General features: G+C 47.8%; 1 protein-coding gene across 1 annotated transcript in view; it reads left to right on the plus strand.

Annotated features, from left to right (window-relative positions):
- Window positions 1-17,109, plus strand: part of LOC146183741 (uncharacterized) — an 81,335-nt gene extending 64,226 nt beyond the window's left edge. Inside the window, exon 2 of the mRNA XM_084608416.1 lies at window positions 16,739-17,109. Coding sequence (XP_084464542.1) covers window positions 16,739-17,109 — 371 coding nt within the window. The remainder of the gene's footprint in view (window positions 1-16,738) is intronic.
- Window positions 17,110-27,918: the final 10,809 nt, after the last annotated feature.

The following is a 27,918-nucleotide window of genomic DNA, read 5'->3' on the forward strand; positions in this document are numbered from 1 at the left end:
CACTCCAGGACAAGGCGCCGCCGGCACGGACGAGCAGACGACGCGGAAGGAGCACGCTGGCTGGGTTGGCGCGTGTTATCGTTTTGACTACTCAGCATAACAGCGTCCTAGGCGTATGCAGCACCATGCCAGGCAACTGCTGTGTGCCGCTGTGCACCACGAAAGCAAGAAAAGATCGGTTACCATGAGTTCCCGTGCGACTCACAACGTCGAGCAGCATGGCTGAAAAACATATCTCGGGAGGGCTAGGTTGGAAAAGGAAGCCGGTGGGAGCCGAGTGACAAGTCACTGGTATACTACACGTCACAGATGGCGATTACAGGAAGAACATAAAACTGAAGATCCTGCTTCCTTCAGCTGTCCCCTCCGTGTTCCCGAACTGCCCACATTACAAGTTACTCACGCGGGCTCATGTTGAGCCACACAACCTTGAAAAAATTAATGTGCGCAGGTCCATAGCTTTTTTTTTCCCACTTGTTATAGCTACACTTCGTTTCCTCCTGGACAACCCCCCGTGTAATCCTGAAGCATGTGTGTTTCAAGATAGCTGCGCCACGATCACTTTTATGACGATGATATCAAAATGGTAGGCCGTGCCCAATATCGCATAAGTGAAGCCATGGAGACACCAAGAGGAGCTGCTCTATTTGTCAGATGGCGAGCGACTCTCTTGGTTAGAGTTGGACTTTGCCATATCGAAGACATTCAGGTCCAAGGAGGCACGTCGAAGCAAAGGCTAACCAAGCAAACGTACGAAGCAACAATCATGACAACTACATCAACAGTGGCGCAAATTAAGTACCTTCTTGATCACATCAAGTATCTTAAAACAATGTCTTCTGTGTGCCTTACTAGTGCATTGCATTTAACCGAATCTTATTTTCAGCTTCCGATACGCCCTAAAGCAGGCTCTGAAAGCGGGTCTATAGTATCGCTTTTTAGCAGCCTAAGGCAATTCAAAGGCGGGAACGACAAAGTTGACGCAAGGGCTGCAGTTTTCACCTCGGAGAAAATACTGAAGGTGGCACTAGCGAAAAAAATATATATCGACTGACGTTATACACATTTTGCCATGCTTTGTGCAGGTTGGCATCTTGCAAGCATCGGTCTGCAAATGCACCTATCAACAATAGGCAGCTATAAAACTTGGAATTCGTGATTATGAAAGTCCTACCTTGCCAACTGCCATATAACGCCTGCTGCGAGAGAGTTTTCGAGTCAGCTTGGATTCATTCATGTGTGGTGTGAACCAGCAGCTGAGATAGAGTTAGCACCGATTGCATTCTTGGCTGGTTACCTCGCACGCCCATTTGAAGAGAAAGTATCAATAGTTTTACAGAATCTCATGAAACATTTTTATTTATTCTGTTTTCAGTGCCTGCCCATGTTTTCATTATTTATATATTACCAAAGTTTAAATAACTTCTAGTGCTTACTTTAGAGTGTCAATAATTTTATTTTATTAGTCCCCATCCATTTATTAACTTTGTGCCTTGTGATTCCTGCAAAACCCTGGACTTATCAAAATTCTTGATGATGGACGCCTAAAGTATCTGAAAATCACCATGCACCTTTGTTAGCAAGGTGATGAAGTGCCCGCAGGTCATAAGAAGCAGCAAGCTATGCAACATGTTAATTTCATCCCTTCTTCCCTATTATGTGCAATTTCCGGAGTTTATTTGCGAGAGAGAAGACCGCAGTCACACTAAGGACCTAACCAAACTAATGCGACTACTGCTGACCAACTGGACAGGCAACATCAATCAGACAGTGGAAAAAATCACGCTTGCACATAACCTTTTTCAAGAAAAGTTCTTCGCTTGTAAAACAAGCTTGCGTGTCTTCTGTGCATCACGCGGCTTCATAATCAAACGAGAAAAAAATTACCTGAGCCTGCGGGCGTGTCGTTGAACTGGCTGTCTTGTGCTGTTTCTTTTGCAACAGTTTGTGTTAGCTAGTATGTTTTGGCGGTGGTACCCACTTGAATATTACTTCCAGTGAAAACGGAACAGGCTGAACAATAATGTTGAACGCTACGTCCTGAATTGTAAGTTTCCAGAAAAGTGCACGCTGAATAAAGGGCCCAGACCATGTCTCGATTTCAAGATTGCAATTGCAAGATTGAAACGAGGCCCACATTAGCGAATTCTTGGCGGACAACAGCCTGTATCATAGCTATTGTTGCCTGTGCAGGAGGTGACGTATGTGTAACAGGAGTCAAGGCCTCGATTTCTCTGCGGACGATGGTAGTGAGGTTATTCTGACTTGAAGGCTGCTGTAACGTGGGCAAGTCGTCACATGAGGATGTAGTCGCCGTGTTGGGAAGGCGCTGAAACCGATGGACGATGCGGCGCTGCTTCGCCTGTTCGAAACGGCGACAGACTTGCAGGACTGAGTCCACCGTAGAGCAGTCTTTACAGAGAAGTATATTGAATGCGTCATCGGCGATACCCTTAAGTATGTGGCCCACTTTATCATCTTCGGTCATGGAGGTATTCACCTTTCGACACAATGCGAGAACGTCCTGTATGTAGGCCAGGTATGTAGGCCAGGCTCGGTGGACGACTGAGCCCGAGTAGCCAGGTCTTTTTTGGCTGCCAGAGCTCGCCCAATTGGTTTGCCGAATAAGTCCTGCAGTTTTTGTTTGCAGATGTCCCACGTAGGCATCTCCTGTTCGTGATTGGTAAACCAGGTCTTCGCCTTTCCCGCCAGACAGAAGATGATGTTTGCCAGCATTATGCTAGCATCCCAGCGGTTATTCTTGCTGCACCTTTCATATTCGTCGAGCCAATCTTCAACGTCCTTGTTGTCTTCACCCTTAAAGATAGGCGGATGACGGATTTTGGTTAAAACCATGGGGGCAGCTGGAGTTTCCGTAGCGGGTGATGCGTCCTGGGATGCCATGCTTACTGTGGTAGTCGGTGGGGTGAGCTCAGGGAGATGACGTCCACTGCGCAAATCCAGGTTTCTGGCGTGAAAGTACGAGGAGCTGTGGCAAGGGGAATCGAAAGTACCTCCACCATTCCCGATCACCTACTCGTCGCCGCAGCTTGTCCCCAACGTACCAAGGCACCTACTCGGGAAACTAGGCAACGCAGCGCCCGGACGTGACGCTGCGTTACCAACCCGGACAGCCAACTGTGTTTCGACCATCGCACCACGCCGCAACCTGATCAATGTCCTCGTAGATCGAGTCCCTGTGCCCGCTCTCATTGACACTGGAGCCCATATTTCCGTTCTTAGTTCGTCCTTCCGCCAGCGCCTCAAAAAAGTTCTTACGCCCGCTAACACCTCTACAGTTCGCGTTGCTGATGGAAAAACTGCTGCCATCATCGGAATGTGCACTGCACGCGTTAGCATCGCCGGCCACCATGTCCCTGTGCTCTTCGCCGTCCTTAATACTTGTCCTCAAGACGTGATTTTAGGCCTAGACTTTTTAACAGCCCATTCCGCACTCATTGACTGTTCCGCCGGACTTCTGCGCCTAGCCCTGCCCCATTGTGTTCACGACCCCAGTGCTGACCAATCCCAGCCTCGCCTCCGCTCCAGTAGATTTACTCGCCTACCTCCCGAGGCAGCAGTATACGTGCCCATGTCACCTTTTCCCTCCCTCCCTGACGGCGACTACGTTGTCAACCCCATCACCGACGTCACTCTACAGCGCAACATCGTGCTACCTCATAACATTGTACACGTCGAGAATAACCTCACCTACATTCCCGTACTCAACGTCAGCATGTCTTCACAAGTTCTCCCGGAGGGCATTTTCCTTGCCGAGCTGTCGCCTTTGTCCACCTTTGCCATTTCTGCAGTGCTGTCCGACCGTCACGCCGACGTACCTGCACAACCTGTCCCATCACATAGTCCCGAGGACCGCATCTCAGCCATGGTTGCCTCTGACCTGCGTCCCGAATATGCCAGCGCCCTTGCAGGCCTTTTGCGGTCATTCAGCGACATTTTTGATTTCGGTCACGGATCCCTGGGCCAAACGTCCGTCGTCACACATCGTATTGATACTGGAGATGCCCGACCTATTCATCGACGGCCTTACAGAGTTGCTCTTTCCGAACGCAGGGTCATTCAGGACGAAGTAGAGAAAATGTTGGCAAGCAACATTATTGAGCCGTCGAGCAGCCCCTGGGCGTCTCCGGTAGTACTCGTCAAAAAGAAAGACAACAGCTGGAGGTTTTGCGTTGATTATCGACACCTAAACAAGATAACAAAGAAAGACGTGTACCCTCTTCCAAGGATCGATGACGCTCTCGACTGCCTGCACGGTGCTAACTACTTCTCCTCCATCGATCTCCGTTCTGGATATTGGCAGATCTCTGTTGACGAAAGAGATCGTGAAAAGACGGCTTTTGTCACCCCGGATGGCCTCTACCAATTCAAGGTGATGCCTTTCGGCTTATGTAATGCCCCTGCGACATTCGAGCGTATGATGGACTCCCTATTACGCGGGCTCAAATGGACCACATGTCTGTGCTACCTCGATGACGTCATCGTATTTTCATCAACCTTTGTAGGCCACCTCCATCGTGTTTCGGCTATTCTTGGCGTCTTCCGACGAGCTGGCCTTCAGTTGAACTCCAAGAAGTGTACCTTTGGTCGCCGGGAACTCAAGGTCCTAGGGCATTTAGTCAACACCCATGGCATCCAACCGGATCCCGACAAAATTCGTGCTGTAAGGGATTTCCCTATACCGAAATCTAGCAGCGACGTGCGTAGCTTCCTCGGTCTTTGCTCATATTTCCGGCGATTTGTACCAAACTTCGCAGAAATAGCCCGTCCGCTCACGCAGCTTCTGAAAAAAGAGGTCTCCTTTACCTGGGGCCACGAACAATCGGCCGCCTTCGTCGCTCTTATTGCCCACCTCACCGGTCCGCCAGTGTTGGCTCACTTCAATCCGTCAGCGCCCACAGAAGTGCGCACTGACGCAAGTGGTCATGGAATTGGTGCCGTTCTCGCACAACGTCAGCTCGGGTTACCCCGCGTCATCGCCTATGCCAGCCGACTCCTCTCTGCGGCCGAACAAAATTATTCCATCACTGAACGTGAGTGCTTAGCCCTAGTTTGGGCCATTACAAAGTTCCGCCCTTACTTGTATGGGCGGCCATTCACAGTAGTCACTGACCACCACGCACTGTGTTGGCTTTCTACACTCAAAGACCCTACTGGCCGCCTTGGACGTTGGGCCTTGCGCCTTCAGGAGTACAATTTTTCAGTAATTTATAAGTCTGGCCAGTTGCATCGAGACGCCGATTGCCTGTCCCGTCATCCAGTCGACCCGCCAAGCCAACCTGAATGTGACAATGACGCTTGCGTGCTCTCTATTTCTGATTTCTCCAACATTGGTCATGAGCAACGCCAGGACCCTCAGCTTCGCGAAATTATCAATCGCCTCAGCGCCGATCGCGATGACCCTTCTCTTCGTTTGTTTGTGCTCCACGACGGCACCTTATACCGGCACAATATGCGACCTGATGGCCCCGACCTTCTACTAGTAGTCCCTCAGCACCTACGCTCAGCCGTCCTTCAACAGCTTCACGACGTTCCTACAGCGGGTCATTTAGGCGTCTCTCGCACATACGACAGTGTGCGTCGTCGGTTCTTTTGGCCAGGCCTATATCGCGCAGTCCGCCGTTACGTAGCTGCTTGTGACCGCTGTCAACGCCGGAAAAAGCCATCACTTTTACCAGCTGGACTTCTGCAGCCAATCGACATCCCTATAGACCCATTTTCTCGAGTGGGTCTGGATCTTCTAGGGCCTTTTCCACTGTCCGCATCGGGGAACAAATGGATTGCGGTGGCCACTGATTACACAACACGCTACGCGGTCACACGAGCAATACCAACCAGTTGTGCAACTGATGTCGCTGCTTTCCTCCTCAACGACGTTATACTCGTCCATGGAGCTCCCCGCCAACTGCTCACCGACCGTGGCCGTTGCTTTCTGGCTCGGATAGTCGACGAGATCCTACGGCTGTGCAACGTTCGTCATTCTTTCACGACCGCCTACCATCCACAGACGAACGGGCTTACCGAACGCCTTAACCGGACACTGACTGACATGTTGTCTATGTACGTTTCTGATGACCACCGCGACTGGGACATAACGCTGCCATTTGTGACATTCGCTTACAATTCGTCGCGTCACGACACTACCTGCTACTCCCCCTTCTATCTTTTATACGGCCGTGAACCTCTGCTTCCTTTTGACAGCCTGCTCCCGTCTGTCACCACTGCCAGCTCATATGCTCGTGACGCCATAGCCCGAGCTGATGCTGCTCGGGTTTTGGCTCGCAACCGAATCGCAGCCTCTCAGCACTCCCAGAAACGTCGCTATGATTCCTGTCATCGCAACACCGAGTATTCTTGCGGCTCTCTCGTGCTGCTCTGGACTCCAGCTCGCCGCGTTGGCCTCTCGGAAAAACTTTTGCCCCGGTATACAGGACCCTACCGTATTTTACGACAAGTGACACCAGTGACATACGAAATTGTGCCCTTGCATCCCGTCCGCCATGCCTCTACACCACGCACCGAGACGGTCCATGTTGCACGCCTAAAACCGTATTACATGGACCCTGGTTTGGACGCTAGTACGCACCGGGACGGTGCTTTTCAGCCGCCGGGGTAGTGTCACATTAGGCGGTGCAACGCATAAGGAAAGAAGAACGCATACGCATAAGGAAAGAAGAAGACTCTCGTGAGTTTTGAAGAGAAGACGACGTTCAACAGCGTCGGCTGGTGCCTACAGAGAACGTCCGTTGGAAAGCCTTGTCTTCGGTGTCCGCCCTCTGCTACAAGCTGAACTACCCCGTAACAATATAACACGTTATTACAGTGGTTGAAACGCAACTAAATGGGTGCGCACTCAGCGAAGCACACGACTGCCTCGTTCTCGTTGTAAACGGAAGACCACGAATGACTTGGAAAAGCCTAGCGATGATGACTTGCCGCGATAACCTTATCAATAGCAAACATGCACATAGCATCACATACTGTGTGAAACGCCGCTCATAATCCTAAATTGAGCAAGCGCCGACCACGCGGACGCCGAAACGAAAACACAGCCACGGCCGCTGCGCGCAGCTCTCCGCCCGAACTCGTCCCGGAGCGGTGGCGCCGCAGCGGTGGCGATGAGAACTAAGCGCAATACGGCTCTTCTGGGCGACGCGACGGGCCGCACCCAAGTGCGCCTCCATTGAGCGGCCGTGGTTGGATGATGTCGCCTACTAGTGGATTGCGCGCGAAATCTGGGAGGACCGGAAGCCCCGAGACCGGAAAGGGAAAATCGAAACGGCTGTGCGCATTGGTCGCGCGTAACAGACGTATCTGTTCTAGTCGTAAAAGTCGCGGGTCCTCCGACATTTACGCCCACGCTGGCTGCGTACGTTGCGCATTTTACGCTCAATACGACAGCAGTCTGAACAGACACGTTACGTTTTTTGCGCTTACGCTTGCGATCCTTACGAACGATACGTGCGTTGCGCACGTAGTCTGAACGCGGCTTTATCCTTCAGGTGTCTGCCCACGTACATTAAGAAGATGTCACTCAAGATCGATGCAACACTCGACCCAATGCATACTCCGGCCTTCTGCGTATACAGCTTGTCCTTCCAGCCTATGAAGGTGGACTCCAGGTAGAACCTCAAAAGTTCAATGAAACTTCCAACACTTACACCTGAGGCATCAATGAAGTCACATTCATTATTGTCTTCATATGCACATTTGAACACGCTTAACCCTTTAACCAGCAGATCAACAATATTGTTGACCCACTCTAGGCGGCCACAAAATGCCTCTCCCTAAAATTTAGAACGTGTTCCTCCAAATTTAGCATTTTTATAAAGTAGCCTCTGAAATAAAGATGTATGAGTCGTCAATAGATGGCCGTAATGACCGTGTTCAACCTCAAAGTGCCGTCGTCGTCGTCTTCTTCGCGCGCGCCACGTTGGCAGAGTTCTGGCCTCAGCAGATGCCGATATCCGAAGTTAAGGGTGGCGACAATTTTATTTCTGTGTAGAGGCGTCTCTAAACGTGGCCCGTGCAGAATAGTATCACCTATTTCGCAGCAGAAGCGGCAGTGCCGGAGGAAATAAATAGTCTACAAAATTGTCGAGCTGCCAGAATAAGGTAAAAATTTACCGCCAATGATGTGCAGTCGGCTGTTTGTTTTTATTTCCACAATTGGTTTGAATGTGATACTGGACATGTAAATGAACACAGAAAACTTTGTTTAGAACTACCTTTGCGTTGCCGCTTGTGTGTGAGCTGCTCAAGGTCACTTTTCTTTTTTTTTTTGGGGGGGGGGGAACAGTTTATGGCGGGAATCTGAGTACTCGTGTTCATATAAAGGTGAAATAAGCTTCGCGGAACGTTAGCTTTTCATCACTTCATTTTTTTTTGGTTCTTGCCAGCAAGTAACGTACTTATCTTCCTGGAGCCATGGAAACAACGGTGTTTTATGGAAATCGTAGTCAACACAGGAGGTCAGAGGGCGCTGTGCTCTCTGCCATAAAAGTGTGTCAGGCTTCAAGTCCACCAAATGTGCACGTCTTTTTGCGCCTGAAAAGCGGCAACAACTGTTTTCTTCAATTACAGCTCAAATAGGACATGACTGACGCATGTCAGTGTGCCAGCTTTGTGCTCCTTATCTTGGCAGATCACCAAAATTGTTGACGTACTGTATTTTTTGAAATTCTTTTTCAAACGCATTCCCATTTTTTTGGATGCACATTTAGACTAACAAAAACTAATACAAACGAAGGAAAAAATTATGGCATCGCTTTATCTGGTCTTGCCAGTTAAAGGGACAGTCACGGGGGAGGCTATAATATCTTCCTTCCGTCCTTCGTGTACTTTTTCGCGCTATTTTTCATCATGAACGTTAACCAACTTGCCCCACTTTCGGCATTACTAATTAGCGCTACAATTTTCATCGCTTGATCTTAAGAGCGGTTACTGGCAGATCGAAGTCGATGAACGTGATCGCCAGAAGACAGCGTTTGTCACGCCCGATGGTCTTTATGAATTCAAAGTCCTACCTTTGGAATTGTGCTCCGCTCCAGCGACATTTCAGCGAATGATAGACGCAGTTCTATCTGGTCTTAAATGACAGATGTGTCTAGTCTACCTGGACGACGTTGTGTTTTCGCCAATGTTCGAGGAACTCCTCCAACGTCTCTGCGCTGTGCTACGGGCTACCAGATCTGCTGGCCTCACGTTAAAACCCCAAAAGTGTCACTTTGGCTATGAAGAGCTCCTGTTCTTGGGCCACGTCGTCAGCCATCGAGGCGCTCGTCCCGATCCCACTGTAACAACAGCCGTCACCAAATTCCCTACTCCATGTAACAAGAAGACAGTTCGCCGTTTCTTGGGCATCTGCGCCTATTACCGCAGGTTTATTGAAAACTTTTCGCGCATTGCCGTTCCTTTGACACGCCTCACCCGGAATGATGTCACCTTCACCTGGACGGACGAACAGCAAAAGGCATTTGACGAGTTACGGCACCCCTTGCAGACAACACCTGTGCTTGCCTATTTCGATGCGAATGCCGAGAGTCTGGTCCACAGCAACGTGGGTCTAGGCGCTGTACTCGTCCAGTGGCAAGACAGACGGTGCCGAGCGAGTTATCGCATACGCCAGCCGGTCTTTGTCCCGTGCCGAATCGAACTATTCCACCGAAAAAGACTGTCCGGCTGTTGTATGGGCGGTGATGAAATTTCGACCCTATCTTTATGGCTGGCACTTTCGGGTTGTGAGTGACCACCATTCTCTGTGCTGGTTAACGGACTTGCGAGACCCCTCCGGACGCCTTGCACGATGGAGTTTACGGCTACAGGAGTTCGACATGACCATCGTGTATAAGTCTGGACGTCAGCACAACGATGCCGACTGCTTGTCCCGTTCACCTGTCGAGGCTGCCCGGGAAGACGAAGAACCAGACTTCCCCCTTATCGCAGCCGTCGACGCGCTCACTGTTTCGCAGCAGCAACGGGACGACCCGAATATCGCACCACTAATCGATTTTCTGGAAACGCGTACTTTAGAAGTTCCCCGTCTCTTCGCCAGAACACATTCATCGTTTTGCATGCGAAACAATGTTTTATACAAGGTTAACTTCGCTCCGATAGGAAGAGATTATCTCCTCGTCGTACCAGAGTCTCTTCGCGAAGAGATCTTACAGGCATGTCATGACGAGCCCACCGCGGGTCACCTGGGGTATGCTCGAACTCTGGCCCGAAATAAGAAGAGTTATTACTGGCCAAACTTTGCGGCCGCAGTACGACATTACGTGAGAATATGCCATGATTGCCAGCGACGGAAAACACCGCCTGTGAAACCGGCCGGTTTACTGCATCCTGTTCAAGTGCAAAGATCTGTTGGGTCCTTTTCCAGTTTCTGATTCGGGCAACAGGTGGTTAATTGTCGCTACAGATTACCTCACGCGTTACGCTGAAACGAAGGCCCTCCAGCGCGGTACGGCAATCGAGGCAGCGAAATTTTTCATCGAACGCATCATCCTGAGACACGGCGCCCCGGCAGTTATAATAACGGACCGAGGCACTGCTTTCACTGCCAAGCTACTGGAATCTGTCATGCAGCTAAACGGCACTACCGATCGCAGGTCAACCGCCTACCATCCACAAACTAATGGCTTGACAGAACGTCTGAACAAAACTCTCGCCGACATGATGTCCATGTAGATGGATGTTGAACATCGGTCTTGGGATGACGTCCTGCCGTACGTCACGTTTGCGTGCAACACGGCGCAGCAGGAAACAACGCAAATGACGCCGTTCTCCTTATTGTATGGCTGCAATGTTTCGACAAGGCTGGAAGCCATGTTACCCCATGACGGCCGTGACCTCGAAGTTGGCGCCGAGGAATTCACTCAACGCGCAGAACAAGCGCGACAGCTGGCGAGGCACGCATCCGAAACCAGCAAGGTCGAGACCCCCAGCGTTACGATCACCGCCACCGTGTAGTGACTTTCGAACCGGGCGACAGAGTGTGGCTCTGGACTCCGATTCGACATCGGGGACTATCCGAAAAACTTCTGAAGCAGTACTTTGGCCCATACAAAGTGCTCCGTCAGCTGAGCGACGTCACGTACGAAGTACTTCCGGGCGGCTTTTCTTCTCGTCGCCAGCAGAAATCCGAGGTTGTCCATGTCGTGCTCATGAAGCCGTACTTTTCGCGAGAAAATTAGCGCACCGCCTAGCGCACCGCCTAGCGCATGTTTCTTGCTTTATTTTTTTCTCTCTGCTTTCCAATTCATCAAGTTGACTTTTATATTTTTATAGAGGGGGTAATGGTAGCGTGTGTAACAGCAGCCGCTAGGCGGCTGCTCATCGAGCGTCTCGTGCAAACAAAGCAATATCAGATTCAATAAAGCAGGATCAGATTAAAGATAACGAGGGAAATTGTTTAAAGGGAGACAACGCCGTGAACTACATTACATCAGTTATAGCCGAGTCATTTAAGAGCGACGATAGGCTAATCTCCGCAAATCAGGAAGCAAAAGAAGGTAGCAGAATACAAAGAAGCTTAGAACTGACCAATCTAAACTGGAAACAGGCAGAACAAAATATTCCTAAAAACACATCTACCGGAATAGATGGAATTCCGATCAAGCTGATTAATGAACTTGGTCCAAAAAGTAAGGAAACGTTGTTAAAAGCTCTGGAAACAGTCATAACGAATGAGCAAATTCCGGACAGCTGGCGGCAGAGTAAAATGAATTTAATTTATAAAGGGAAAGGAGACATGATGCACATAAAATCCTACAGGCCGATTATCATAGCATCTGTTATGTACAGGTTAGCCATGCAGGCGGTGAAATTAAAGGTGCAAGCATGGGTAGAAAGTAACAAGGTACTCGGAGAACTTCAGAACGGCTTTAGAAATGGTAGGCGCTTAGATGATAGCCTGTTCGTGCTTACCCAATGCATCGAAATATCTAGAGTGGAAAATAGACCTTTGTATTTGGCCTCCCTGGACATAAACGGGGCGTACGACAACGTAAGCAGGGAACTCCTGTGGAACATATCAAAAGAAGAAGGTATCGGTTATGAGATAATAGAGTTCCTGCAGGAAATATACCGGGATAACAAATTAAAAATTACGTGGGAAGGGCTAAGAAGTACGGAAGATGTCAAAGTATGCAAAGGATTAAGACAAGGCTGTCCTCTATCACCGCTGCTGTTCATGCTTTATATGATAAACCTGGAACGGAGGATACAAGACAGTAACCTAGGTTTTAATCTGTCATATAGATTAGGTGGAAAGGCGGTACAGCAGCGCCTTCCCGGTTTGATGTATGCAGACGATATTGTGCTGCTAGCCAAGAGCCTGGAAGGATTGCAAACTCTAGTTAAGTATTGCGGAGACGAAGGGGACGCTCTAGGCTTCAGTTTTAGCCCAGTCAAGTCGGGTCTGATGATTTTCAACGGCTCAACTGATCAGGTTCTTAAAACACAAGGCCATGAAATACCTATAGTAGCAGAATATAAATATCTGGGGGTATGGGTAAACGAAGGATTGGCATACATTGGAAAGCATGAACAATCACTTCAGGCCAAAGGGCGAAGGAATGCCGGGATAATGAAGCATAAGGCATTGTGAGGATACAATAGGTATGAGGTTTTGAGGGGTATTTGGAAAGGAATTATGGTGCCCGGACTTACTTCCGGAAATGCGGTTTTGTGCCTAAAATCAGAGGTACAGTCGACATTAGAAATAAATCAGATCCGTTGGACGATTAGCACTAGGTGCCTACGGTAAAACTACAAATGAGGCGGTACAGGGAGATATGGGCTGGGCATCTTTCGAAGTACGGAAAGCTCAGAGTAAAATATTATATGAGGAACGCCTGAGGAAATTGGACAGTAACAGATGGGCAGCTAAAGTATTTAAATGCCTGTACTTAAAAAGCGTTGACTCACAATGGAGGAAAAGAACTAGGAAACTAACTAGTAAGTATGCTAGTCACAAGGACGGAAACATAAAGAGCATTAAGCATCAGGTGCAAAACACAGAAGGTAAAAATTGGATAAATTCGATGGAAAAGAAACAAAGTGTGAAATTATACCGAAAGTGGAAAATGCAGATCAGGAAGGAAGATTTCTTCGATAACTCAAGAGGCAGTGCCCTACTTTTTGAAGCTAGGTCAGGGTGCCTTAGAACACGCAGCTACAAAAAGAAATTTTAACAATGGAGAGGACGCATGTGCTGTATGTGGTAACTCCAGTGAAACAATTGACCATATTATACTCGAATGTAATGGTATCCATCCGGAAGTTGATGCAGGCGTAATCACTTTTCCTGAAGCTCTGGGGTTTAGAGATACCAGTGGCCGGGTGAATAAACCGGCGGTGGAAACTAGCAAAAAAAGACTGGAAGATGGGTGGCTTAAAAGCAGAGAAGTGACATAATGTTAGGAATGAAGAAACAAACATTTAATAAATAGAATGATGGTTTAGTTAACCAATCTAATCAATAATTAAGATATAGGGAGAAAATTGAGCATGGTAGCTACTGCTACCACCCCGTTTCAAAGGGGACGCTCCTATATTCCATCCATCCATTCCATCCATCCGTGCGCGGACTCGAAGAAGTGGCCCCGTGGCGTTCGATAAGAACAAGCTGAAGTCGGCTGCTGTCACTCGGTGCTCTGGACCTGCTCTCCTGTGCCTGCTAGATCAACCCCTTATTAAAAACCAACCTTCTGGTTACGGGCCTAAACGGCTACGTGGCAATATATATAATTTGTGTGTGTGTGTTCAGATAATATTGGTAATCGATGTCCTATGACATTTTTTTGTTTTCAATGAAACTTGTGTATGTGGAGGGCACATGCTTCGACACGAAGGAATGGACCTTTGTTTTTCAAGGTGGGACGCGATTTTCTCGGAAAAAAAAAATCGGATATTACGATAGAGACGTAAAACACCGTTTTTGCCATTTCAAAAAGTTGAAAGTTTGAAGACCTGTTGACTCCGTACTAAGATCTTTTACTCACTAAATCTATGCAGCTTTTGCTTTTATAAAAACGATAAAAAACTCTTCTTATTGCGGCACTTGATTTGTAAAAAAATCCGAAGGTATTGCTTCAATAACAGCACCTGCAAAAAAGCTAAATTTTCCACCTTACATACTGACATGATGCCATAAATTAATTTCACTGAAACTTTTTTTCTTTATTATGCCAGTTACATTCTTAATTGAACACAAAATTCGGAGCTCTACATTGCTAGGTGTGTTCTCCACAACACATCAAATTCGCCCGAAAGTTGAAAGCAGAAAAAAAAAGAGAGCAACTTTAAGTCCAGTTTAAGAAAAAAAAAACATTATGTTCGATTTTTTTTTCATGAAAATCCCTCTCAGGAATTTTCAATACTTCAGAAATATTACGTACAAAGGAAGTGTTGCATTATATTGTTTTATATATTATTACGTTTGTAATATATTATCATATTGTTTTATATAAAATAAATATAAAACCTAGCGCTTGCACAGAAAATTGCGAATATTCAGCCTTACATTCTGGCGCAACTCAATAAAGTGTTGTCACTGAACTTTTTGTATATGCTATCCAGGCCATGTTCTTTATTTCTGAAAAAACCTGAACCTATCGAGATTTCTATTCTTCTTCCATAATATTTTTAAATCGGCCAGAAAATGGACAAGTTTGATTCGAATTTGAAGAACTACCACGACTTCGATATTTATCAACATCAATGGAAAGCAATCCTAAGTGCAATTTAAATAGCAAGTACTAAGACGTATTGCTTCTTTTTATTTTATGCAATATGCAAAGCCATGTCAAGGTTTATAATGTTTTTGTGCTTGTAGTCAAGGCTGGATGATATCTTAAAATGGATTAAGTTAGCTTTTTCTTGCAATTTCGTGGCAATTTCGGGGTGTGTATATATATGTATATATATATTTTTACGGGAAAATGTGTTAATATTTACAAAATAAACGGGGGATACATGAAAGCTACGCACGGTAAGTCTCAGGCACAATCTCCGTAAGGCTTGTCTCAGAACGAGTCCACGCGCATCCACTTCGTCCTCCTCTTTTCCATGCGCAACACCGAGCGGCGCAGCGTAATAGCCGTAAGAGTTTCCCCCGGAGGAGATGAAGCTGGTTCTCGAGCGAGTCACGAAGATTTTGAATAGCAGCGGTTCAGTCGTGCCACATGAGCCAACTGAGTTATCCGCGAACATCGATTTGTCGATGTAACTTTAGCGATAACGTAAGTTGCTTCACTTAAACGACTTACAACAACGAAGGGTCCGGCGTATTGCCACAAGAACATTTGGTACAGTCCGCGGCGTCGCAATGGCGTCCAAAGCCAAACCAATCTCCAAAAAAAAAACAAAAAAAAAAAAATATATATATATATATATATATATATATATATATATATATATATGCATCGCTGCTGAAGCGGAAGCGTTTCTGAGCTTTGGCTAGGTTTCGCGGATGCTGCAGTTTAGGTAACTTTCATCTTGGCTGGCGACGTAGAGGAGCGCATCTTCTGATTTCCCTGTGTGGAAGTTCGGCACACCGGCTAGTCAGCTTCTTTGGTTTGGTTTTTCGTAAATTCTTTTCACGAAAATTTGCCGTGTTGTGGAGTGTTGAGTTCTACCTGTGTTTATTGCTGTGGGTAAGTTAACAATAGCAAGTGTTAATTTCTATTTTACTACAGCATTTTCCTAACCAGTGCACACAATTGCCCTGTCATTGTGTTGGAGTGATTTTAAATACTTGGCAATAAATTTAGCGTCGTCCCATATATACGTGTAGGCATCTCCACAGATGCCCCCTCGGAAATGAGCTCGCTCATGCGTTTGCCCGAGAACTAAACTTCCGGACGCAGGTAGATGTCCTCCCCAAACCTTCATTATACACCCCCATCGAACCTCTTGACTACAATACAATTGTTCACTACTATCGTCGTTGTCGTGCCACGTACCCGCCACCACATCACACTATTTCTCACATCGACAGCACGTACTGGCGACAACTCCAGACACATTCTTTTCCATCTCCTCAATTTGCCCACATCTTTCACCCCACGCACTTCCCACCATACTGTACCACATGCAACGCCACCCCACCCAACCCTCTACCATTACTTACGGGAATGCCCACATCCAATCCGCGTTCCTCCCGTCAAACACCCCACCCCCTCCTCCTGGGAGGCTGCCCTTCTAGCCACGCAACATGCAGATCAGTTGCGGCTGGTCGAGCGGGCTAAGCTAGAAGGAACAGCCAGAGGGCTCCTGGACTAAGAGGTCCTCCTGGGAGTGTTTACATATTTTTTATTTAAATAAAGCATTTTTCCTCCTCCTCCCCTCGATGTAGTGAGAATGCAGCTGTCAGCATTTATTCTCAGCAGTGCCTGTCCCCCAAATCAGCAGCGAAAAGGTTAAACAAAAAGGCAAATAGCAAGGAGCTGTGGGAGTCGTTCTGTTCGGACGCTGCCCTAAACCGCTATCATTACCGCGACGGTCGCTTGCGGTGAAATGAATGAGCGGACACTTACGTGCAGAAACCCATCCTCGTGCCGGCGAGAGATTTCGCTCGCGTGTCGCGCGTGTTTAGGTTGCTGCTCAATAGGCGGGCGAAAAACAAAAAAAAAAGGGCGGGGAGGGGGGGGGGGCGGGCGCAAGCGGTCTGCAAGCAAGCCAACTGACGTCCGGCGCTCGTGTCTCTATGCAGTGCTGGACCTGGACAGCAACGAGTCAGACACATTGGAGTACAACGGAAACTCTTCGGCGGCGGCGCCCAGGGCCACGGGACGGCACATATCCCGACCACCGGTGTCGTCAACGGGGCGGCGTGGCTGCCGGTGTGGTACAGCGAGCATCAATCCGGGGCAGCTGACCTGCCTCGGTCAGCGGTGCCCGTGCTACGTTGCCGGCAGTAGCTGTGCGCAATGTCGGTGTAAAGGGTGCAGAAACCCCGTGGACAAAATCTCTCAAATTTGGAGCGGAGCCCTTCAGGTGGGCGCCCACGAAACTGTGAAGTCGGCCGCTGACGGCCAGCCTACTGCTCATGTGGTCCACATTATTCAGGTGGATGAAAAGTGACCTCGCTGTGTGGTGTATTTGTGTATTTTGTTTGTTCCATGTTTCGTGCGAACCTGATTCGAGGACCTTTTCTGGCTTACCTTCGCCATTGAGAAGATGGCTGATCTGGGCAGCGATGGCCTCCGTGAGGGCAGTACGCCGTGGAGTGTGCATGGCGCCTAACTGGCCTAATCGACCAGCTGGCCTAACACCGCGGGCGGTCATGTTTACTTTTGTTTGTTGTAGCCTTACAACCAAGCAGGCCTTCTCACGATGGATCCCACCAGCTATTGCCAACTAGGCTACAGACTGAATACATTATTTTAGGGAATTGCTGACTCGTGTACGTACAGTCTAGCCGTAAAGAATAGAGACTTATAGTTTATCGCGGCTGTCTACTGCTACCGCGCACCGCCAGCACAGCACGTGCTGGTTGGTCCCAGCGTGGGGAGTCCGCCGGAAATTGACAGAAACGTGGCGCCATCTGTCGCCCTCGAGGTGATCTGCGCATGCGTACTGACGCTCGCATGGCAGCGGTAGACGGTAGCCTCCCTTTTAACCTGTGGCTATTACTTGCAACAAAACTTGTGGTTCAGCAATGTCGTTATATTTGCCAGAGAACTGTGCGTGTTTGCAGCGAACGGAAATGAATACAACTGCGGCGGTCGCAGTTTCTTCGGATGGCTTGCTTGCTGTCCTGTGTGGGTGTGAGCGGTGTACTAGCTGTGGTAAAGAGTGTCAGTGGTCCTCCGCACCCCTGCTGCTATTTAACACGTGTCGGCCGGTGGCTCCCCACTACCCGTGTGAAATGGGAATTCGGGAGCAGGGCCGCAGGTTGGCCGACCGAAGCTTGTCATATGCCTTGACCTCATAATGCACTGTGACACGTTTGCCACTGAAGTGATGCATGTAAAGGTAATTTGGTGCGTCGCTGAGAGCGTTAAAACTAAACTCTGCTTCTTCGCCCTCAAATTTCCCACTTAGACGGCATTTAGTGCTACTTTTCGGTTTCCGCGACGTTTAGATTGGTTGCTTCCCGAAGCGGTCAAATTTTTTCTTATAGCCTCATCGTCTGCAGCAATGGCGAACTAAATAGACATTTTACAGCAATGGCGCCCCTGGCGCTCATCGCTGGAATAAAATTCTACTTCCGAAGTTGATGCGATGGAGCCCTCGTTCCTTTGATTGATGCGAGAGGATGCTACCGATAACACTACATTCAGTACTGGTTTTCTAAACTGTCAGTACAAGTGTGCTTCCGCTATAGTGTCTTTCTGCGTCTTCGGCATGCACGCGACACGTGCCATAGCATTCCGCAAGATTGTGGTTTCTACGTGGGCATAGGCCACCAACCACTGCGGGGTCGAGCGTCGCGCGAGCCGAAGCCCCTATCAGCCGTCACCACGCACACACTGAAACACCGTAGCGCGCACTCAACCTCCACAGGGAGGAGAGCACTTCGCTGCAAGGACAGCCTCCAAGTTCACAAAGGAGACGTTTATTGAAACGCCATCCTCCAGTGGTACACACACACACACACACACACACACACACACACACACACACACACACACACACACACACACACACACACACACACACACACACACACACACACACACACACACACACACACACACACACACACACACACACACACACACACACACACACACACACACACACACACACACACGTGCGCGCGCACTCACGCACACACACATACTCAGTCACCGTGTCCCGGGAGCGCCCGAGGAGCAAGGCTCCCCTGCGCGCACGAAGTGACACGGAGTGCGCGCCGCAAGCACGCAAGGGCGTGCTGTGATCTCTCTCTCACGGGGACCAAAGGGTTCCTTTGAGAGAGAATGGGCAACCACCGCAAGATACGCCTGTCGCGGATCGTTGGATCACAATCGATAGGCTCGAGCTGCGCTCTCAGGTACGACCCGGAGCGGACGAACTCGAGTACACACTGGTCTGCGCGGACAAAGGCCGGCAGACAAGAACAGTTGCGTACGCACCTTGCGATGTCTCGGAGGGGTCTCTCTCTCGGGCCCCGCTCGGAGGGTCGCGCGAGCGCGGCCGTCGAAGCGGTGCCGTGTTCCCGCCAAAAGGCGCCAATAAGAACAGCCACTGGGACGCCAGGGCGGAGCTGTGGCCGATCGACAGTGACAAGTCGTCCGGACATCTCTCCGCCGCCTCAGGCGGGAGAAAGGGAAAAGGGAGAACAACAGGGAAGCTGGCGGCGGCCGCGCAAAGGGCAGCCGCGGCACGCCCGAATCCCACAAGGTACATAGGTTGGGCGTACGTAACGTTCGCTACAGAATACATGCACTCTCTATTGATGAAGAATGTGCTCGGCGGTCATGATCCGGCGCTGCATGCCGCTTTGGCATTTCTTTATACAGACAATAACTCCCTCAAGGTGCGTGCTGTAGGAAATTGACAGTAATGCGCACACACTTCACGGATTGTGTGTGAACGTTTTGATACTGTGTAGCAAAAATATTGCACTAAATATCTTAATTACTATGTCTAATGAAAGCAAGTAATTACCTTTAACTGAGCACCCACTTGCACAGACAGCCACACTTTACAGAGAGGAATGAGGCAGGCGAAGTTCAATATCTGCTGGGTATAGCTTGTAAACTACCGAACCGAACTTCGCCTGCTTTAGTCGCCTTATAAGATTGGGATAATATTCCGTGGCCTGGACAATCTCAGGCCCTGCGTTTTCAGGTTTCTTTGTGCTTCTAGCCCAAACTGAAACCCAGCTGCAAAATTGGTTTCGGTCTCTGCTCACCATTTGGCCCAGTTGGGACTAAATTTCAACGCCAAGAAATTGGCCATGTTGGCACGAGGTCATCTGTGACATGCTACAAAATGGCAAACCGTTTTGGAGGCTCCTGAATACAGATATCCCAGCGTCACGCTTCGCGCTCAGAGCTGCACATGAGGAGATCGTGCGAATGTCCTCTCAGCCTGCGTGCTGCATACTATGTAAATGGAGCCTATGAGATTGCAACCAGTTCCTGGTGGTTCGCGCACTATGGAAGGCCGTGCAAATCCCGGGGCTAATCTTTGCCGACGCTGTGGAATGTTTGTGGCCCCCACGTGCGCATGGCTCGACGAGGACATGAGGTGGACCGAATACCTTAGAGGTGTCACGGCACAGTCTTCTTGGTGACCTCGAATGGCCATCATTCGAAACTCCGGAGGACACAAGCGCAACTGCGTTCTATGATTGCCTCAGATCGTCTCCTGATACTAGCTGGGCGCTCCAAGTATCCCGCTATCCACTTCTTGAGACTATCAGGACAGAATGGAGTGCGGGAGCTCGCCGGCTGCGAGACAACTTTAAACTCATACTCACTGAAAAGGAGAACCAGCCCACCAGCAGCCACCTTGTGGGAGACGCGGGTGCAGAAACGATCTAGTGACGATCCACCATGTAAGCGAAGTAGGCACTGCAGCTATACAATGCGGACAAACAGTTGATCGCGCAAGAGTGATCGTAAAACAGAGTATAGGAAGTAAAGCAGGGTTTGAGACGCGTGCTGTTGCGCTGGGCGAAATCTGTGAGCTGCTTCGATTCATCCTCGGAAGTGCAAGCCGCTGTGTGCACGGCCTTTGGGAAAATGGACTTGCAGACCATTTAGTGCGACGGCTTGTCCCATCCACACATAGCTGGCACCATCCTCCCATGCGCGCTGGCATTTGGAATTTCCAGCGATGGGAACGGCAGCTTGCAATGCAACCAAAGCTATCACAAAGGATTGGCCGCAGGAAGTGCTGCAAATTAGTTATGGAATGCAGTATAAGCCTTACTTTCTCCGTGTTTGTAGACCAGAGCACAGAGAAAAATAAGACTCCGCCATATTGAAAGCTCCTTTCGCCATCTGCTGAATGCGGATTAAAGCACAACTGCCACTGAATGTGACACAGTAGAGAGCGCACACAGGAGAAACGGCTGGTAGGAAACTTCGAGACGATGCGCAATGCCTTAATTAATGGGCTGATTTGTAATGAGCGATGTTACTTATCCTGCGAAAGTAGAACTCCGCAAAGCGATGCAGATCGGCTACAAAAACGCCACCAATATATCTAGAAGCCAACCATTTGCACGCCGGCCCTTCTCACTGTATAACATGGGAGCACCTTTGCATGTAGGGTGCCTTGTATTGGTTTTAAAGCTATTCCCTCGAACCCTCTGAGAATCAGACCTCATACGAGTCCCCAATTGCGATCTTGCCTGGCAGCTGAGTTTCGATGGACTACAATTAGTCGGGAAACACTGACGAAACCTCATTTCATCATTCCAGATACTAATGCACGCGAGGCAGTTCAAACGACAAAAAATAGGGCGTCTCAAAAATAATACGTTCATTTCGTTCCCTGTCAACACGCTTCGCATAAGCGTCCTTCCTGGCTGATGTTCTGCCTGCTCGGCGGGCGAGAAATGCTCCTGGTTTCGAATCACAAATGTGGGAAATTTTATAAAAGATACATTATATTTCCTGAATATTCCTATTAAAGGATTGTCCTCAAAACTTTTTGCGTGATTTGGACCCTTCCGCAATTCGTTCGCTTAATTCGAATGGAGGCTCTTTAAACTTTCCGCGTGAGGTCATGTGGTGTGATGTCACGGCGTTCTCAATCTATCAAGATCATTTTCCTACCGCACAAGACGGCTACAATGAGAGCCAGATATTTAGCAGAACGAGCTGCATACGATATCGTGTGAAATGGTCCGATGATGAATCGCCGCACTCGATAAAACTCGTCAGTTCTATCGGTCAGACTACTATCCACAGTGTCATTCCAACGCGATCACAAACATCGATTCCGCTAACATCGAGACACCAAAGCAATTGAAACACAAAAGCAGAGCAAAGCAATAAGAGCAAAGCAACCATAGCGGCGGGCTGTACTAATATGCATAGTGTAGCCTATAAGCTAAATTGATAAGGTATTTTGTCATGCCTGTGTTTAGCCGTGAAAATGCTGCCAGAATGCCTACACGTAAAAAAAAAAGCGGGCACTCAACCCTAAACATAATGCGATTACCTTTCCAATATATCAGTTTCTATTACACTCCTATTTCGCTCATTTTTTTGCTGTGGAGCAGATACTCGGTTTGCTCGAGCAGGTCGCTGTTTATAACGGGTGGCAGGAAACAAGACTGAAAGGCTTGCAGTGGCAGAGCTTGCAACACACGTCGATAGTTTCATACAGCGCTCAGCAATATCGGCAAGTCTCTTCATATCATCATCATCATCATCATCATCATCATCATCAGCCTGATTATACCCACTGCAGGGCGAAGGCCTCTCCCATATTTCTCCACTTAACCCGGTTCTGTGCTAGCTGCATCCACTTGACCCCTGCGAACTTCTTAATCTCATCCGCCCACCTAACTTTCTGCCGCCCCCTGCTACGCTTTCCTTCCCTTGGAATCCAGTTTGTTACCCTCAGCGACCATCGGTTATCCTCTCTTCGCCCTACATGTCCTGCCCATGTCCATTTCTTCTTCTTAATTTCCACTAGAATGTCGGTAACTTGAGTTATTTCTCTGACCCACTCTGCACGCTTTCTATCTCTTAATGTTACCCCTACCATTTTTCGTTCCATAGCCCTCTGGGTTGTCCTCAACTTAAGTAGAACTCTCTTGGTTAGCCTCCACGTTTCAGCCCCATAGGTGAGTACAGGCAAGATGCAACTGTTGTATACTTTCCTCTTGAGCGATACCGGTAAGCTGCTAGTCATAATCTGCGAGTGCTTGCCAAATGCGCACCATCCCAATCTTATTCTTCTTGTTATTTCCTTTTCATGGTCCGGATCTGCGGTTACTACCTGTCCTAAGTAGACATATTCGCCTACTACTTCCAGTATTTCGCTACCTAATGTAAACTGCTGTTCCTTCCCGAGGCTGTTGAACATTACCTTAGTCTTCTGCATATTGATTTTCAAGCCTACCTTTCTACTTTTTCTGTCTAGGTCATCAATCATTATTTGCAGTTCATCCCCCGAGTTGCTTAGCAAGGCAATGTCATCAGCAAATCGCAGATTACTGAGGTATTCTCCATCTACCCTTATCCCTAACTTCTCCCATTCCAAGTCTCTGAATACTTCCTCTAAACAAGCTGTGAATAGTACTGGGGAGATTGTGTCTCCTTGCCTAACACCTTTCTTTATGGGAATTTTGTTACTTTCTTTATGCAGAACTATGGTTGCTGTGCAGCCACTATATATATCTTCCAGCACTTTCACGTACGGCTCGTCTACCCCCTGATTTCGCAATGCCTGCATCACCGCCGAGGTTTCAACTGAGTCAAATGCTTTTTCGTAATCAATGAATGCTATGTATAAGGGCTGGTTATATTCCGAGCATTTTTCTATCACCTGGTTGATGGTATGGATATGATCGATAGTAGAGTACCGTTTCCGAAACCCTGCTTGATCCTTTGATTGATTGCAGTCTAAGGTTGTCCTGATTCTATTAGCGATTACCTTAGTAAATACCTTATACGTAACAGACAGTAAGCTGATTGGTCTGTAATTTTTAAGGTCCTTAGAGTCCCCTTTCTTGTGAATGAGGATAATGTTTGCATTCTTCCATGGTTCCGGTACCGTCGATGACACCAGGCACTGCGTATACAGGGTGGCCAGTTTTTCTAGCACGATATCCCCCCCGTCCTTCAGCAAATCTGTAGTTATCTGATCTTCTCCAGCTGATTTCCCCCTTTTCATAGTTTCTAATGCTTTCTTGACCTCGTCTTTTGTCACTGGTGGAACGTCTGACTGTTTTTCCCTACCGCCAATCTCATTACGGTCCTGACTACTTTGGCTGCTGTAGAGATCTGTATAGAACTCCTCGGCTACTTTGACTATCTTGTCCATATTAGTGATGACGTTGCCCGCCTTGTCCCTTATCGCATACATCTGGTTTTTGCCTATGCCCAATTTCTTCTTTACCGCTTTAAGGCTTCCCCCGTTCTTTACAGCATGCTCAATTTTCTCCATGTTATACTTCCTTATATCGGCCACCTTGCGCTTATTGATTAGCTTTGATATCTCGGCCAATTCGATCTGGTCTGTTGGATTGGAAGCTTTCATACTCTGGCGTTTCTTAATCAAATCTTTCGTCTCCTTAGACAGCTTACCGGTATCCTCTCTAACTATCCTACCGCCTACTTCTACCGCGCACTCAGTAATGATATCTCTGAAATTATTGTTCCTTGCCTCTAGGGTAATGTCGCCATCCTCAGTTAGAGCTGAATACCTATTCTGTAGCGAGATCCTGAACTCTTCTGCCCTCCCCCTCACCGCTAATTCGTTGATGGGTTTCTTTCTTACTAATCTATTGCGTTCCTTCTTCAGATTTAGGCTAATTCGGGACCTCACCATCCTGTGGTCACTGCATCGCACTTTCCCGATTACCTCTACGTCCTGCACAATGGCGGGGGTTGAACACATTATGTAGTCTATTTCATTTTTAGTCTCTCCGTTAGGACTTTTCCATGTCCATTTCCGGTTCTTCCGTTTGCTGAAGAAGGTATTCATGATTCGTAAGTTACTGCGCTCTGCAAACTCAACTAGTAACTCCCCCCTGCTATTCCTAGAACCAACGCCATAGTCACCTACTGCCTTGTCTCCTGCCTGTTTTTTCCCTACCTTGGCATTGAAGTCGCCCATTAGTACAGTATACTGCGTCTTTACTTTTCGCATTGCCGATTCTACATCTTCATAGAAGCTTTCAACTGCCTGGTCATCATAACTACTTGTAGGTGCATAGGCCTGTACAACCTTCAGTTTATACCGCTTATTAAGCCTAATTACGATGCCTGCAACCCTCTCATTAATACTATAGAATTCATCTATATTACCCGCTATATACTTATTGACAAGGAAACCTACTCCTAGTTGCCGCCTCTCTGGTAAACCTCGATAACACAGTACATGCCCATCCTTCAATACAGTATATGCCTCATTCGGCCTCCTAACCTCACTAAGCCCTATGACATCCCATTTCATGCCCTCTAGTTCCTCTAACAGCACTGCTAAACTAGCTTCACTAGCTAGGGTTCTAGCATTAAACGTTGCCAGGGTCAGTTTCCAATGGCGGCCTGTCCAGCGGAGCCAGGCTTTCTTAGCACCCCCTGCTGCGTCACAGGTCTGACCGCCGCCGTGGTCAGTTGTTCCGCAGCCGCTCTTCATATCAACTGGTTGTTACTGCGTCCGTAGCCAACTGAGTGTTGCCGAGATGATTTATTGCACTTGCAGGAACATGACACGGCCATGTTCATGAATGCACTCAAAAAGATTACCCACTGTTGTGCTCGGCACTAAGGCACTTCGCAACACTATCAGGCAGCCTAGAGACACATGGGGCAGGACGTCTGGGTTTGAGAGGATGCGTGAAAAAGTCTCGGTTCAAGAGTATCGTATTCTGGTCCATAGTGCTATTTTCATCCATCAACGTGGCATATAAAACTGCAAGCAGTTATCTGTCTCGCTCGTGGAAGCACCGAAATTAGGGGGACTGAGTACATTGCTCTGTTTCGGCAGAAGCACTATGTCCACACGACATATATATGGCGAGGAAGCACTGTTTCTCCTGACATCGGCAGTAGGCCAGCTTAACGCGTTGCTGCCATTGTTACCGATGCATGAACTAGTTGGGAGTTTATGGAGATATTGCTCCGATCCACTGAAGACTAATTGGTAACGTTTTATGGCAAAAGTCGACACTGAGGCGTACTCACGTTCCACGGTGACCGAACTTGCGCCTGGAACATCGGGCTGCACAGCCTTATCCTCGTCCTTCTTTTCTTTGGTCCCTGTGAACCCTGACAGGGGCTTCGTTCTCTCAGCCATTGCAGCAAAGCTTCACCGTCTCCGTAGCAGCCCGACACTTGAAAAGGTGGTAATATTGAAGCTTCATTTAGCCGAAATATAACAGCGATTGTCACGTTTTATATTTATACGAAAACAAATATTTACAGAAAAGGGATAATAATCACTGTTAGCCGAAGATTAGGGAGAGTACATAGTTACGCATGCTCGAAGCACGAGCCTATTATATAATGCGAATATTCAGTAGACTTTGCAAATAAAATCATCGTCCATCATGTACAAGAACATTCCAGAAGCTAAGCAGTGTCGATCATTCCAAAAGTTTGAGAGCGCTCAAAACGATACAGTGCGCAACTGCAGTAGCTGAAGAGCTTCACCGCTGCGCCGATCATCCCAAGATGGTGGGATTGGTCCGAAAGCTACAGTTGTATTTTGACGGATGCGAAACACGAATATGTCTGTGTGTGCCGCGATTTCGGTGCACGTAAGCAAATTAAGGTGTTCTTAATTATTCCGCATCCCTCCGATACGCCGTTGTTATTGCCGCCAATAACCTATAAACAAAATCCGTTGTGAAATTTGGGGGCACTTCAGCTACTAAAGGTATGACGCGGCAAAGTTAATGGTTCCTGTCTGCGGTTCTTTTTGTTTCTGACCCTCGTTCGCCTACATGGAGTGCGCTACTGAGTTATTCTCACATTGATTTGTGCATCTTTAATATGAACATACTCATTGACATACTGTCGTAAGCTGCAACAATACGGCTGATACGACAAAGGTTGAAAGTCCTGCTTGAGCTAAATCGTTGGAATGTGTTAGGTTCAAAGGTCCCGAGTTCGATTCCCATCTCAAAGGAGCTAGACTCATAATAAATCCATTGGTCGCATGATCTCTTGAGTACGCAACACGCCGACGACCCGGCCGTGTCGCTGCGGCTATATGACACTTGTCAGTACCAAGATAGTGATTTTTTGCTCACAACACCGATGCTGGATTTCCAAGACAACAGGGCGTTTAACGCTGTCACATTGAAAAATTACTCCGCCAAGAGAGCACAGCTCCTATAATAGAATACAGACCGCTTAATGAGGCTGATGAAATGGGGTAATCAGTTGCAGCAATAGTAGCGTATCGCTGATTCGGAGGAAAGAGGATTTAGCATAATACCAGATTAAAACAGTGGGAACATGACGTTATTTTTCGCACTGTTTTTTGTTTATTGTTCTTTGGTGCGCTACAAGAAAATAGGCAGACAATGCTTGGACCCATACCCAGCGGCTAGAAGATGGTCCAATAAAAAAAGTACACGAATTGCAGGCACCCATTTGTCAAAGTTATCACAAGAAGGAACTTTACAATAAACGTGAAGGAAGTTAGTTGTCGCTTATACATTTGTAATGCTACAAATGAAGAGAACAAAATATAAACTAAAACCTTACAAATCAAACAGAAGCACGTAGAACTTATACAAGAATTAAAGCAACAAAAGATAAATTCATAATGTCCCCTCACTACAACAATACATAATGTCCCATGCCGCAAAGAAATATCGCATCAGATAAAATACGGGTATATGTAGGGGTTACATAGGTAACACCAGGCGAACGATGTAAAGTTACAGTAGGAAAGTGCACGTTCGGACTCAGTGTTTTATTCATTTTAAGGTAGTGATCTTTCATTGCAAAGGAAAAGTTCTTGGCAAGCTTTATGTCATAGGGTAGAGAATTCCACATTTTAACGCCCGTAAACGACAGCATACGCTCACCATAAACATTTCTTGTTATGGGTAAATTAAAATTTCCGTAAGCGTGGCTTCGGCTTGCACGTGACGGGATGTTAAATATAGTAATATCAAAGGAGAGGTTGTTACTTGCTATTTTTGAATATATTCAGCAGCGTTTTTCTGACGAAGCAGGTCAAAAGGCAGCATGCGTAGTTTAATAAATAGTGGCTTGCTAGGTCTAGAGTATTCGG

Source organism: Amblyomma maculatum, chromosome 7, assembly GCF_055883805.1.
Source record: "Amblyomma maculatum isolate TAMU_Amacu chromosome 7, ASM5588380v1, whole genome shotgun sequence".
Taxonomy (NCBI): Eukaryota; Metazoa; Arthropoda; class Arachnida; order Ixodida; family Ixodidae; genus Amblyomma; species Amblyomma maculatum.